The sequence below is a fragment of the Idiotropiscis lumnitzeri genome, chromosome 11 (assembly GCF_059441095.1).
Source record: "Idiotropiscis lumnitzeri isolate Australia: NSW breed Sydney's pygmy pipehorse chromosome 11, RoL_Ilum_1.0, whole genome shotgun sequence".
Classification (NCBI taxonomy): domain Eukaryota; kingdom Metazoa; phylum Chordata; class Actinopteri; order Syngnathiformes; family Syngnathidae; genus Idiotropiscis; species Idiotropiscis lumnitzeri.
In genome coordinates, this window is record NC_142401.1 from 8,772,815 (window position 1) to 8,787,764 (window position 14,950).

General features: G+C 41.2%; 1 protein-coding gene across 1 annotated transcript; it reads right to left on the reverse strand.

Moving 5' to 3' along the window:
- Positions 1–36: 36 nt before the first annotated feature.
- Positions 37–14,249, reverse strand: espl1 (extra spindle pole bodies like 1, separase). Its single transcript, XM_088309905.1, has 32 exons — positions 14,091–14,249; positions 13,860–13,945; positions 13,399–13,692; positions 12,574–13,314; positions 11,171–11,272; positions 10,936–11,047; positions 10,714–10,841; positions 10,419–10,612; positions 10,100–10,342; positions 9,813–9,957; positions 9,028–9,187; positions 8,776–8,915; positions 8,544–8,678; positions 8,345–8,461; positions 8,071–8,242; positions 7,837–7,965; positions 7,600–7,756; positions 6,682–6,791; positions 5,431–6,569; positions 4,994–5,348; positions 4,335–4,451; positions 3,850–4,063; positions 3,540–3,739; positions 3,323–3,450; positions 2,140–2,262; positions 1,818–1,967; positions 1,567–1,734; positions 1,368–1,472; positions 1,175–1,290; positions 1,015–1,098; positions 660–824; positions 37–453 (listed from the first exon to the last, which is right to left on the reverse strand). Exons 1-32 carry the CDS (start codon positions 14,101–14,103, stop codon positions 252–254), a joined length of 6,444 nt encoding a protein of 2,147 aa, XP_088166031.1. The 5' UTR covers positions 14,104–14,249; the 3' UTR covers positions 37–251.
- Positions 14,250–14,950: the final 701 nt, after the last annotated feature.

Genomic DNA, 14,950 nt, shown 5'->3' on the forward strand with positions numbered 1-14,950 from the left:
GCAAGTTGGTGAGTGAATATCAAATCAATCCAGAAATTCAAAAGAACATTTATTTAAAATGTAGTCAATCAAAAGGTGCATTAAAACACTCAATAGTTGAATTAAAGCTCTTGTGCTTTCATAAAAATGGTTATAAATTAAAAAGTAAATTCTTTACAATTAATAACATTTTAAGTCAAATGAAAAAACAGTTCAGAAAAAAGTATATGCTGTAAAGAAGAAATATTCTGAGTAGCAGCTGCTGATCTTGTCTACTGGAGCTGAAGAGGTAAGCCATAGACCACCGGTGCGGCTCCTACGAGGTGCCGCAGGTAAGTGGCCTGCCGTGAAGGGCCCATAAAATCCAGCAGGGCAGTCCCAGACTTTGACGTTAACCATGATTCCAGCAAGGCTTTGGTGAAGCGATCAATATCACGATCTGTGACATCCCACAAGTTTCCCATAACAAAGGGGCTGTGGAATTTATACATACATTAAAAAATGTCAGGACAAATTTTGCTAATTAACTATATTCTAACCATTTTATACAAGCGTATATAGCCCTGAAATCAAATGCTCTACAACAAAATAAACTGTACAGCAGTGAAATTCTTCACCAGTTTTGCATTCTCTAAAATCCAATGTCAATTTGAGTGTTTAAAAAGGCAAATTTATCTCACCAGCCCGCCATGAGGTAGTTGAGAATGATGCCTTGTCCCTCCTGATCCCCGCGCACAGCCAGAGCAGCGCTGCTGCAGCCAATCAGCAGAGAGGCGGCCCTCATTGGTCGCATCAGGACCACCTGGCGGTCGAGGAACCTCGAGCCCGCACCATGGCCCAAATAACTGAAGTGTCCAAAGGGGTGGCGTACATCACACACAGGACAAAGGAAAACAAGGTTATTTGTATTTAATATAAGGTACCACTTCACCAAATCCCTGTCCGCCTATGGTATATTTTATTTCTTAAATTGTGAGTATTATGGATTATCTTATTACGCTGTCATTCACAACTCTAACATTGTCGCAAACATACATGTAGAGATCCTTAGTTGCAACAGCTTCTTCCAGCTGTCCCAATTTTGGAGCTTGTCCGCACACACCATCCCAATCCATTTCACTGAAAAGACAAAGTAGAAGGTGAGGGGGGAGAAACAGTTGCCGTCGTCAAAATGAATTGCGAGTATTTGTATCACCTGCTGAACCACTCTTTGAATTGTTTCTTTGAGTTTTTTAAATTGTCATCGGGGTCCAAAAGATAAAATGTATTCCTCATGTTCACACCATGCTTCAAAATGGACTGCGGTTCATTCTGAAAAGGATAAGGATATTGTCTTGATGACTGATTTCACACAGTATCGTGTTCCAATTTAATGAGATGAATCATACCTTCTTCTGAATGCTCAGTGCAATTAACGACTGCAGCGATGGCATGCGGCTCACAGAGCGCAACCTTAAGATGGAGATGCTTTCCCAGGGTAATTTCTGGAGGTACTGTGGAGGGAAAAAAATCCATTTGGGATCCATGACGATTCAGTCACATGCAGGATAAACTTTACCATGTGACAAATAACACAAAGTTTAGTACCTTGTCCAGAATGAGAACCACGTGGCCACGAAGATGGGCTCTGTCTGCAAACGGCAAAACCGCTGATTGGATAAGCTGCTCGCAATCGTCATTCCATTCGGGACAAACTCTCAGAGTGAAGCTTTTCAAGTCTTTTTCCGACAGCAGAGGGATTGCAGAAAGGACAACCTGGAAAAAAGCCAAATATTTAACCATGTGTTTTGGTGCCAACTAAGATGGAAACACAAAAGCAGAAAAAAAAAAAAACACACCTTTAACATCTCTTCACTGACTGTCGCTCCCTTGGCACGCAAAGCCTTGGAAAGGTGCTGGGCCTTTGCGGAGAGTTTAGGATCAGATGAAAGAGGCAGGATGAGGCTCTTCCAGCATCCCAACAATTGCTCCATCTCTCTCAGCAATCGCTTAAACATAAAATGAAAAACATTAACTGGATACCTTTGGCCAAATATACCTAATCAGCACAACTTCCTTTGTCATCCACATATCCAAATAATATAACGCTCAATTAATTCCATTTTGAATTTTGTTTTTATTGATTTGAGTGAATATTACATCACCGGCCTTGTTCCTTACCGCGACTCGAGAATCAAGTGCCTTGCGGCCCTCCCACCACAGAGCTTTCTCAGACACGCTGTTCACAGCCTTTTGTTCCACCAAAATACTGTCCATCTCCTGGACCAGCCATCTAATCGAGTGCTGTTGAACACAAGACAGTTGTTGAAAAAAATATGCGTATTGGAAAGTAGTAGTATACTGTAGTGGTGCAACAGGTCAGAAGTCACGGTTTGAATCAGTGCATGGATTTGAGTCACAGATCATTTGTCAGATCAAGGTGAAAAAAAAGAAAGATCTACAGAATTTATTTTACACAATTGTTGCCCATACAAAAATAATAAACTGGTAATGCCCAATATGGCCAGTTAGGATTTAAGAACATAATGAAAAACCATATAAGGTAGGATATAGTCTTACTTTATATGTGGTACATTGTATAAAATTAAGTAGTATCCTAGTATAAAATGTAATCATCAAAAGGGTTTTATAAAATAAATGAAAACATTTTATTTAGAGTGTTTTTTTTAACTTGATGAATAATCTAGGTCCACCATATTAAAAAAATTGGTAAAAAAAAGGTAGAAAGAACAGTCGTTGAACTACTAGCCGGCACTTATTGCTAATGGTAACGGCTAGTCGCTATTGCCGAAGACTTGTACCAAATAATTCAATGACGGCGTAATTAGCTCGCAGTTTGTTAGCATCCTAAATTAGCGACTGAAGATGATTTCGGGACGGCGTTCTGTTAATGTTGGTGGCAACTACGTAATGTGAATTAAAACTGCATTAAGGTAAGCCGGAAAATCAAAAACGGAAGTCACGTTAGAATCCAGTTAGCAAATAGCCTTTAAGTAAAAACTGTGGCCTTTAAGTGAATGTGCAGTGCTTTTTTTTTTTTTTTTCTCTCCTCCACCAACCACTCCGCTGATCGTGCCCGACCTGAACTGCAGTGCTTGATCGGCACGGATCACTGATCAAAGATGACACGTTGCACTACTAGTATTTTGCTGGAGGGAGCATCAGATTATTATTTTATTTTTTTTTAATGAGTACTAAATGGACTGTGTGGTCAACACTCCACTCATGACTGTAACTAGTAAAATGTCTCTCTTAGACTCTCAAATTGACTATTATTTTTCTTCTTCAAAATCCACTACATTTATTAGAGCCGCATCACTGCTTTACCTCTTCTCATGCTTACCGGCTCTGTGGAGGTGGGAATGTGTACAGTCACAGGAGGCGACCCCTTTTCTAGACGGGACAGTAGGATGCTTTCACCCATTTCCCGAGCTTTTACTCCAACCACTGACATCACGCACACAGTCACGCCTGTGGCAAAGACAAAGAGAAGCATGTGGAAAACGTTCTGCTTTTACCCTCACGGTCATCAAAGAAGGAAGTCTTAAACTGCATGTTACCTGAAGGCAGGTGTTGAATTTGCTCAATAAACTCTTGGCAGTGGCTCTGAGGAAAGGCTGAACAATCAGCAGTTGGAAAGGAAAAGATGTTCTCCAACTGACACAACCTCTGCTCCATACTAGTAGTGGCACTACTAGCCTCATCAAGAGTTAGGCTGTCCATTTGATCGGCTAGTTCACTACTTGCTTTTTTCAGCTTTCTATTAAAACCACACAAACAAACGACTCCTTTAAAGAATTTGCCTACCGTACATCAGATTCTGCCAGCACAATACTGTAACAAGTCACAGCGCATGGGAAAAGCCCTTACTTAAGACAGGAGGCCAGGTGTCTGAGGGTGCGATGCCGGCTTGTGACGCCCAAGGACTGGGAATGAAGCATTGCTGTTGTTACAGGATCCTGCTGTCCCACCGATAGTGCCAGAAGGCCGCAGAGTTTTGGGAAAATGGTGGGAGGGGGGAAGTGCTGAAGGGCCAGCCAAGCTGAGCGGAGTAATGCCAGAATGTCGTCCAATGAAAGATTGTCTGAAAAATAGAAGAAATCGATCAATCAGACGGCAAAACACTGGTGACACAAACACTATGAACAAGAACAGAATGCAAAAGTCTTGGGACCGAAGAGTATCATACAGGAGGGTCAGGGTTTGCATTATTGAACATTTATGGAACATTTTGTAGAAGGTCCTGTTCTTTTCAAATCAAGAGGCAGTACAGGATAGTGGCTGCGTTGAATAGGAGCAGTCATTTCTAAATAATTAACGTGATTTTAGTTAATATTATGCAAGGAAAACCTCACCCGGTCTGGGATCTGGATAAGGAAGATTGGTTTGAGGGCCTCTTGCTGGATGTCCACTTTTCTGGTTAAACAAATCACAGCACAAATCCCTTCGCAACGCTTCAACAGAATCTACGTCTTTGGAGAGGAGAAGAGCACAAAGAAAAGTAAAAGGTAAGACGTAGCGATGCAACGATTCATTTAAGCCGCGATTCAATTAGATTTTCAGTTCCCGATTTCGATTCGCTATTTTATTTTATTTATTTTTTATAATTGCTGCCACACTTGTCTCTGTGCGCTCGTGTGATGCTGCAGCGTTCCACAAATGATATACGTGCGCGTTCGCAACTTAGCACTTGTGCTCTTGCTGTTTCGATGTCAATCGCGCACATATGAAAATTGTTGTTTACAGCACAGACATGAGACAACAGCGTTGCGAATCGATTCTTTTTCTTAATATCAATGCATATTTTGAGCAATTAATATCGATATTAAGTCGATTTTCGATGAATCTTTACATCCCTAGTAAGACATGATTGTTGTAGTGACAAACCTAATTTTCAGATAACATATACTGGTGATGATGAGTTTATCAGCTAACCAGTTAACCTGATAACTGGTACTACTGTATTCATCTCAATCAATTATCCAGCAGTTTAGCTGAACATGACTGATTTTACCTGAAGCAGTATAGCCTTCTGACTTGGTGTTTGATGTCCTTAAATACTCAATGCCCAAGTTGCGAAATTCATTCGTTTCCTCTTCAATGGCCCTCATTGTGTCTGGCTCCTCCTCGAACTCCAACACCTTCCTGGATCTTCCACGTCTTGGCACAAATATTTCGTCTTCAGACGAGGTGTCTCGGGGAAGTGCGCAGCTCTTCTTCTGAGCCTGCCTTTTCGGGAGGATCTTTTTAGCAGGGGTAGCTTGACGTTTGCAGGCAGCTTGCCTTGTGGTGCTCTTCTTTTTGGACAGTTTTTCAATCAGTTCTGCCGGAGCATTGTTCTCTGCATCACTCTCATCACTAAAGTCCACCTGTAGCAAGACAGTTCAAATGCTTATTAGTCCATAAAGAAATTATCCAGTTCTTCATTTATTCCTCTGGTTGGACACCCACCTTGAATCGTGATTTCTTAGTGCGTCTTGGAGCAGCAGGTACAGGCTGAACTTTGTCTTGAGCGGGTAGGAACTCATCAAACACCTGAAACTGCAGCTTCGATGCAGTTTTCTGTGACTTCTGCACTGAGGACGGTGGTTTTGCTTTCTGAACTGAAGCAAACAATGTGGGTTCTTCTGTGTTGAAGTCAAAAACACTCAGCTCCTTTGCGGAGGATTTGGACTTAATAACTGGAGTTCTGGGAGTCTGAGTCACCGAAATCTTCATTTGAGTCATGGGAACCAGAACCTTCCCTTTGACTGTGGAGCTTGGGACTTTGATCATCAGCTTGGAGACTTTAGCCGTTGTCTGCTTCTTTTTTACAGACATAGACAAACCTTCAGGATCGCTGACTGAGGCTTGGTGTGACTTCACAACTCTCAATTGTTTTGGTGCTTTCAAAGTCCACATATTTGAGAAAAAATCCTCAAGACTGCAATCCTTTTCCCTAGACAAGGTAATCAATGACACAATGGCTCTGGTCGCCACGAGACCTGCCTCCACAGCTTTGAGTTGCGGGGAGCGCGCCGAATCAACAAAGGCTAAACCATCTTCAAGCGCTTTCAAAATGTTGCAGATTTGACTGTGGTTGGGTTCAAAGCTAGACTCTGCCATGTGAAGGTACACACGGCCCACCACATCATGCATGAGGGTGGGCTCAGGCGACTCCTTTCCGGGGCTACACAGTGGGATGAATTCAGCCAATTGAGCCTCAAGTTTAGCAGTGATTGTCTTACAACGAGTTAATGTTCGCCGGTGAAGTATAAAACCATCGTTGGCTTTAGAATGGTCCAGCTGGAGAACCATAGCCTGTGCCGCTGCCCAACGGGAGGTGACGCGGCCCAGGAGGGGCTCTGAGCAGCAATGGCACTGGCAGGTTGCTTTGTGTGCGAGACATGAGAGCCAACGACGAGGTTTGGCCTTGAGAAGGGGAGAGCTACTTTCATCCCACACAATTGGTTCTTTGACAGCCCATCTTGTACTCAAGATGTCCTTCAGGTCATCCTCCACTGGAGGCAATGGAGAATGAGATTTCTGCGATGGACAACCTTTTCTGGGTTTGATTTTAACTTCGGACTTGCACTCTGGTTTTGAAAAATCTGAAAAGACAAAGCTGATTAGAAACTCAACATCAACCAAGCAAAGAAAAGGCCTCAGAGATTCAAGACGGACAATCTTGTAAACTGTAATTTGCTCCAAATTGATCCAAACCTGTGTTCTGCTCCAGAAGGTTCCTGACCATGTCTAAATCAAACACACTTTCTGCTGTCTCCCCTTGTAATAGTCCCAACTCAGCTTTCATCACGAACAGCTCAGCACATCTAAGAGAATCAATATAAAATGCATCATGCTTATGGATGATTAAGTGAGTACCTGATAAGCATGACCTGTCATTGAATCGGGGAAATTCAGAATTTAGATTAATTAAATGAGGATCTTAAAGCAAAAGCAAAGACAATAAATAAGGTGCTGTGAAACTAGTTTGTTTTCCTGTAAAACATTACACAGCTCCAGGGATGTAAAGAAAATGTATTTAATATCGATATAAAATGCTCAAATATGAATCAATATAAAAAATTTAAAAAATGATTCGCAACGCCAAGTTAACCAAAGCTGTTCTCTTCTGTCTGTGCTGAGAATAAGCTGCACAAGCACAATTAACTAATACGTTGTAACCTTCCCTTTCATAGCAACACAGCAATGATAAACAAGCATTTATAAAGTAAACACTAAACTCATTTCAAGTGATGATTTTAGTTTTCTTTAGCAGAGTGCATTTCCTCAATTCTATTCATATGAGTCACTTCTGCATTAAAAAAATGGATTGGTGCTCAACAAAAGTGAAATAAGTATTTATAGGTAGTTTTATAATAATAGTGCAACTCGTCATAGTGTATAATTTTTGTTTCCATTCAAAATGCACTAAACATTTACACGCTTGCACTAAACTTCAATGCATATTTGGTTTGTGGATCGCGGCTGCATTATACGAGCGCACGAAACAAATGTGGCAGCAATTAAAACAATAGAATAAAATATTAAATCGAAATCGAGAACTGAAAATTGAATCGGGGCTTCAGTGAATCGTTCCATCCCGACACAGTATTGGTATCAAGTAGAAGCACTTACTGGTTCAGTGCTTGCAACTTGATGGCCAGTTTGAGGGCTTCTCGACACTGCAGTCTCGCATCATCGATGGCACCACAGCTGGTTCTCAGCACAATCACTTGCATTGAACAGTTCAACAGTTCCGACAGCAGCCGCCATTTATACACAACATTATTCCCTGTCATGGATCAAGAGAAGGGCCACAATAGCACCAAGGACAAAACTATTAACATGGATCACCACTGTTATAAAACATACCTGTGTCAACAAAGCGCATATCTGAGCCACTTTCATGATTTCCATACAATCCTTTCCCCACCAACGTTACCAGCAAGCTGCTGAGAAGCCGCAGACTTTCGTACAAGGCAGTATCTGGGCTTCTTAAACCTGAGACACAAATGCATAAAGCCTTGTTAAAATTGAGATGTTCTGCTACAAGACACCATGATGATGAAAGCAGAAAGTGAGCTGGTTACGTGCTAATCAGCCTACCATGCTGTGTAATGCGGCTTCGCTGGTTTTGTGGCAGAGAAGTTGTGTCCAAACTGAGGTAGGAGCTGCAAGTCTGGAGCGCTTGAGCTCGCAACATATACCAGCTCTTGGAACGTTTCAGCTCATTTGCCTCTTTAAGCACTTCACACAGATAAGAAACCCCGCGATCCACCTGTGAAAGTGGAAATGCCGTTAATAATACTTAAAAATAAATATATATCAAATCTCTCCAACTTCAGAATATGTCAACTACACCTGGGCACCGGTTACTCACCTGTCCAGTCCTGTAACAGCATTGAGATTTCAGCAAAATGGTGCACAGGTTGACCAAGGAAGGTCCTTTAATGCTTGTATCAGTGGGGACCATTTTCGCTGCTTTTTCAATCTGAATCTGAAAAAGAAAGTCATTTCTGATCAATTAAAACGAGCTCGATGTATAATGCGTGTTGAGCTTCATCAGAAATTTGCAATACCAAAGCCAGTTCGGTGGAGCCCATTTCCAAAAGGAGGCCGGCCGACTGACAGAGGGAATATGCACATTCTTCGGTGTCGCCAAGTTGGCGGGAAAGTTCAATGGCAAGTTGATATGCTTCCAAAGCTTTAAGAAGCTAAAAAAAGTGGTTTGGATACAATAACATTAATATAGAAAAGATTAGATAAAACATTTAATCAGACTGATTTTTCTCTACACAAGTGAGTTGTTACCTTCCCCATTAGTTTGAAGAGAGCTGCAGTCATCACAATAGAATCACACGTCTGTTTTGGATTCCTGATGGAAGGTAAAACTGGAGCGTGCACAATAGTAGCCCATTCAGTCAGTGCCCTTTCCAAAAGTTGGCAAAGCTCTTTGTGGAACAAAAACAAAATGGTCACATTATGATCGGTAAGAATCTCATTTCACAAACAGTAGGTTTGCAAATTCTAATAAAAAATTACATGTAGAAATAGGGTACATACGGCTGTGTGTAGCCAAGTTGAAATTCAGACCATCATATACCAAAGTATTGTTTTCATTCTTCTGCTTGGCTTCATGATCAAAATCATTGCCCTCGGTGGGATTTTCCACACTTGGAGACTGCTTACTCATCTCTTGAAGCTTCACATCCCTTTCAACTGCCTAGGAAGAAAGATACAGAATAAAGAGCACTTAAGCATCACAATACTCAGAAAGGAGGACTTCTTGTAAACCAAGCCATTACTACGCCATTTGACATGCGCGTAAAACTAACAAAAATATTACAGTCTGCAATGAAAAAGGGTTGAATGTGTAACTGGACATAGAGTATTCCATAATATTACACATGCCCTTTCTTAAAAGCTGCTCACATTACCTAAGGATTGCTGTGAGGATCTGTGATTTAAGCAGCTATAGTTCAATACAAATTTGGTTTGGCTTTTCTTCGCCCGGTGGCTACACATCTGCAGTCAACGGCAGGGGTGTCAAATCCAATTTTGTCATTGACCACTTTGGGCTATTAACAAATTAATAGATTACTAGAGTAATAAATTAAATCTCCAAGCCATTTATTACACTTGGCAAATTAAAATGTTGGTACAGACTTTAGCGAGTGTGATGGACGTTAACTTGATTTGCTCTCGCAGGCCACACCTGGCCCAGGGGCCTCGAGTTTGACACCCGTGGCATAGGTTTTCTATCAACACTAATTTTGACCTCCTTTGAGTGACAAAGTACAACACAAAAAATTTAAACTGAGTAACTCAGGCCATGCACATCTACGCACCTCCTGAATATTCTTCTCAAGAGTGCCGATAAAAAGCCAAAGCAAAGCATGGGCCTTGCTGTCCTTCAGTCGCTTTTCAGTTTCAGGGGTCGCTAGTTCCTCTTCCAGGAGCCGTAAAGCTTCATGGGTAAAATCAACAGCTGTACTGTTAGAGAGACAAATGAGCATGGAAAATATATTTCAAAATAACCCGCTATAGCAGAAATTATGACGTTTTGTTCTTATTATCATCACAAGAGACTCATCTTTTTGACTGCACTTAGAGATTCAACAGAAGACATTCTTACCAATCAGTCTGTTCACTGAAGTCCTGAAAACAAACAACCTGCGCCATTTCACAGAGGTACACAGCGCGCAGGTAGGTGTGAGAGCTCTCTTCATGACAGATGTCCAGCAGATCGCAAAGCGTGCCAAAACGCTCCAGGGAGGTGTCGTCTGCCATCTCCTTATAGATCTTCAACTCCGCATCCAAAAGGCAAAGCATAATTTTTTCATCCGGAATGTCAGGACCAAAGCCATCACGAATGGTCCTAGGGGAATACAATCAACATGGTCAAATAAAATGAACCAGACTAAAAAGTTTGAACTATTAGAACTGGTGCGAACCTGAGTCGGATGACCTCTTCAGAGTTACGTGGGACATCCATCTTGGTTTTCACCCACAAAGTAATCGGCTCCGTCATATGCAAAGCCATTTCATTCCCCAGCGCCCTCAGCCACAGGATGACCCAGTCAAGTGCTCGTTCCAGGTGCCCTGCTCGCCGGGATGCCTGCACTGCTAGCATGAAGGGTCTGTTCAACTGGAGGAAGTCAAAAATAAAGAATTACCTTACAGCATATTCTTTATCATCGTGTAATTAATGATGTTTAACAGTTTAAAAAAAAAAAAAAAAAAACTTACAGTATCAACAGTGAGCGAAACAGGACAGTTCTTGCTGAGATTTTGACACAGGATCTCCACAAGTGTGAAGGCCTGGTCATACAGTTGCTGATTGTGCAAGCCACAGGCCAAGTTGCTCACCTTAACCACTACACAGGGATAAAACATCGTATGATGTGTAACTATGTCGTGCCCTTCAAAGTTGCTTTTTGTAAAAAAATGTTTTAAATAGTTTCAAAGCACCTGCTCGGATGAGGAGGTCTTCGTTCGACAGTTTGTGCATTTCAGTCATCATCCGTCCAGCTGTGGCTTGGCAGTAGAGCAGCACTCTCGCCAGAATGTCACCATCTCCCAACTAAAACAAAACAAACAAAAAAAAAAACACAATCAAAGAGCGAAAACGAATGCTCTGCTAGAACTTTGGCAACATCGTGTGAGTCTCATTTAAAAATCATTCATGAGAAAAGAGGTTTTTCACCTGTGACTGGAGCAAGCTCTCATAGGCAAATGCAAAGCCTTGGTGAATATTGACCCAAAGGATGTGTTGCAGTCTGCTGAACTCACTTTTTAATACTGAGCTCTGAAAATAAAAAAAATAATGAAACGATCATCTACAAGACAATAGATTTACAGTACAGTGATGCCTTGAGGTAGGTTTTAAGTCATTCGGCGTCGTAATACAAAACACTTGGATCTCATATAATTCCCACTTGAAATAAATGGAAATGACATGCCCCCGCCAAATAAACGTACAATCGCCATCCAAGAGTTGAACATCATCTGAAGCAGCCGTGGGCAAACTACGGCCCGGGGGGCCACATGCGGCCCGTTAAACGTTTTAATCCGGCCCGCCGAACTAAAAAAAGAAAATTAAATGAATAAACCTTGTTAATGTTTTATTTTCCAAATACTGTGGTGTGTTAAAGACAGATATTTTGTCGTAATGCTTTTGTTCATTATCATTTAAAATTAAATGTATTTTTTTTCCCGCCGAAGAGCTGAGGTGACCAAAACACTCCATCCATCAGCTCCTGGCCCGACCCCTCTGTCAAATTTTAGAACCCATTGTGGCCCGCCAATCAAAAAGTTTGCCCACCCCTGAGGATTAAATTGAGCTTGCTTAGTTTGTGGTATTAAAAAAAAAAATAAGTCTGTCATTCGAGAAAAATTTAATTTCTTTAGGCATGTTAAATATCACAATATCGATAGCTATATTCAACAACCATATTGCATATCTTTCCAATGTCGTGCAGTCCTACCTCTAATTATTGTTGTATTATTTCTATAATTTTTGCTCTTAAAAGGGTACCATCACCCCAAAAATGCTAAGTGTTAGCCTGTGTTCCTATGGTGGTGTTTCTCCATTATATTTTGGTGGTGGTCACTTAATAACTATGAGTGGTAACAGAATACACGTATGTTGAAGAGCTATCAGCTGCAACTCTTTCATCTGAAATGTTCCTTTGGTGTTTCATACGTGATGAGATCAACCGCCAATTACCAGACCCGCCACTGACAAGCCCAAACACAGAGATATTATAGGACTTTAGCATTAAGCAGCAGAAGATATGAACTTGTTGCAAAGACACACTTTATAAAATGCTGTTTGTTTTATGCTTCGTTTGAGCAGCTGACAGTGGCAATAAACAGTTTGAAGTGACTTTTTTCAGAAAATGTACTAATGTTATTTGGCAAATTATCAGGGGGGGGGGGGAAGGCATCACTGTATAAACAATAGTGCATGTACAGTGTATTCAAAGATTGTCTTATAAGCTTGCCAAATTCTTCAACACCAAAATCATCACAAAAGATGTATTAGATTGCAGTGCTCTTGGGCATCGTTAAAGACAGTAAAGTTGAAAATATTCAAACAGAACCAACCTTCAGCATCCTTATGAGCTGGTCTTGGTGCTCCTCAAGAAAAGAAAACCAGGCCAGCAGTACAGGACCACTAAATCCCTTCTTATGGCAATTTTCCACAACCCACACCACCAGTTCACATCCCTCCAGGACAGAATGAGCTTCACGTTCGCCCAACTCAGGTGGAAGAGATCTCAAGACTCGGGCACACTCTCTCAAAGGCTCATCACTACACACGTCGGGTGTCACCATGGAGTGGATTGCAATGGCCCATTTTCCGAGCTCCAGAGCTGCAGCCTGACAGTCAGCATTGTTCCTCACCTTGACCCCGATTTCATTCAGAAAGATAGAGGCCAGACTATGATGCCCAGTTTTACACAGCATCTTGATTATAACAAGTGCTATCTCAAGAAGCGTGTATAAGAATGATGTATCAATAGACTTTGCAGATGCATCAATCTTGGAGCCTTGACTACCAGTCCAACATCTGGAGAAAAGAGTGTGCGTTTCGTGGAGAACAAATGAGGCATCCTCTTCACTCACTGCTTCACAACTTTTTACAAATTCACAGATGGCACTATCCGTGTAAGCAGGAGCTTTGGAACGAAAAGCAGTTTCTTTGTCCAATAGCAGGTAGTTGAGGGCTTGAAACTGGCAACGTAGTTTGTCTTTGGCATTGAGAATGTTCTGATCCATTTTAGCAGAGAGTCCATTCCACAAAACAGCAAAACAGCTCCGCACAAGAACATAATAGTTCTCATCCTAAAGACAATATGGAATAATAAATGTTAAGCATGTATGCGAGATGGATGCAGCAGAAAATGAAAAAAAAAAAACAGTCCAAACCTGTTGTGTTGAAGCAAGCCTGGTATAAAGCAATGCAGCAACACGGCTGCACTGACTGTGGACTTGCAGAGAGCTCAGCTTCTTGACGATATGGAAAATAATCTTTTCCATGTATAGTGAACTGCTTTCGCTGACAGAATGGACGTCATAGCTGTGAACGGCAAGCTCCACAAGTTTTACCAACTGGCTTATGTGATCGAACTCCAACGACGCAAGTCCAAGTTGATGGTTACAGGCTCTGATGACCCGATCACAGAGTGTGCGACCATAAAGTGGTACACTCTTGACAAGGCTCTGCAAAAATGTCAAAGGGTTTGAATGATCAAAATAACAAAGCTGATTTCTAACAGCAAATGAATGCAGACCTTTTACGTAATTTTATTAAGCAACCAAAAGGTTCGATTTACTCTTTCACTGACGTTCAACGGTCGTTTTATTTTTAAACAATTTCTAATGCAAACCTCAAACTCTTCACACAATTGCAGCGTCTTGTTGAATGAAGCTGTCCGCTTATTAAACTCCTCGACGTTCCAAAGCCCAATGAGGTCTGTAGATAGTTGGAGGAGAAAAAAAACGTCAAACACCTAAAATCAAATTTGTCAAGAGAGACCCTTTAGCTAACGACCAGACACCGAAGTAACGTGACGCTACGTAACTGACTAACGTCGTGAAGAAAGGGAATAGCCACTTACTTCGACTGGACATCCTTGGCGACAATACTAATATTTATATTACGTACAAATATATTTCATTGGACATCATCACAGAAACAAGCAGCGGAACGACAGCTTCCAACAGATGAGAGAAAATAGTGGAATCATGAGGATGCTAACGCGCACTATATTTGAAAAGCGTTTGTTAACCAATCAGAAAGTGTATCCGTCTTTTCCCGGAAGCGCAAGGTATCATGGGTAGTTGTGTTTTTATTTCGCGTCAGTACGCCCAGTATTACTTGGTACAGTTATTTTTCTTTATATTCATTTATGCACTAAATTTATGCTCAATGTTTTGATCATCTTAAATTTTGTGGTTATTTAGTATTTAGTATGAGTCATATTTCTGAGGTATTTATTCATTTATTAATTTATGTAAGGCGATAGCGAACAGGATATCATTTGTAATGCTGACTGGGCTGCAAACAGCAGAGAAAAACAACGATTAAGCCACCCACAAGCACACTTCGATATTTTTGCTGTGGACCTGGAAGGAAAAAGTTCGACCACCCCTGTATTTATTTACCAAGTACTTGCATCAATTTATTATCGCCTACTGATATCTGAATCTGACCACCACATTTAAGATAGTTTCATGTTGACATGGTTTCTTTCCGCATAAGTCTGCTTTCCTGTTTCAACACTTAGCTGATCACATTATACAGTACATATATTTTGTTGCAGGCTTGGAAATTGTTCCAGCCATTCAATGTTCACTTTGCAAATGTTGCAAATATATCTCAGTGCAACAGAAATGCAAACATTGTATAACCATGCACAAAAAAGTCAATACACACAGCGGGTAGAGTAACAGGTTCCTTTTTGGTGCGTCTGTCTTT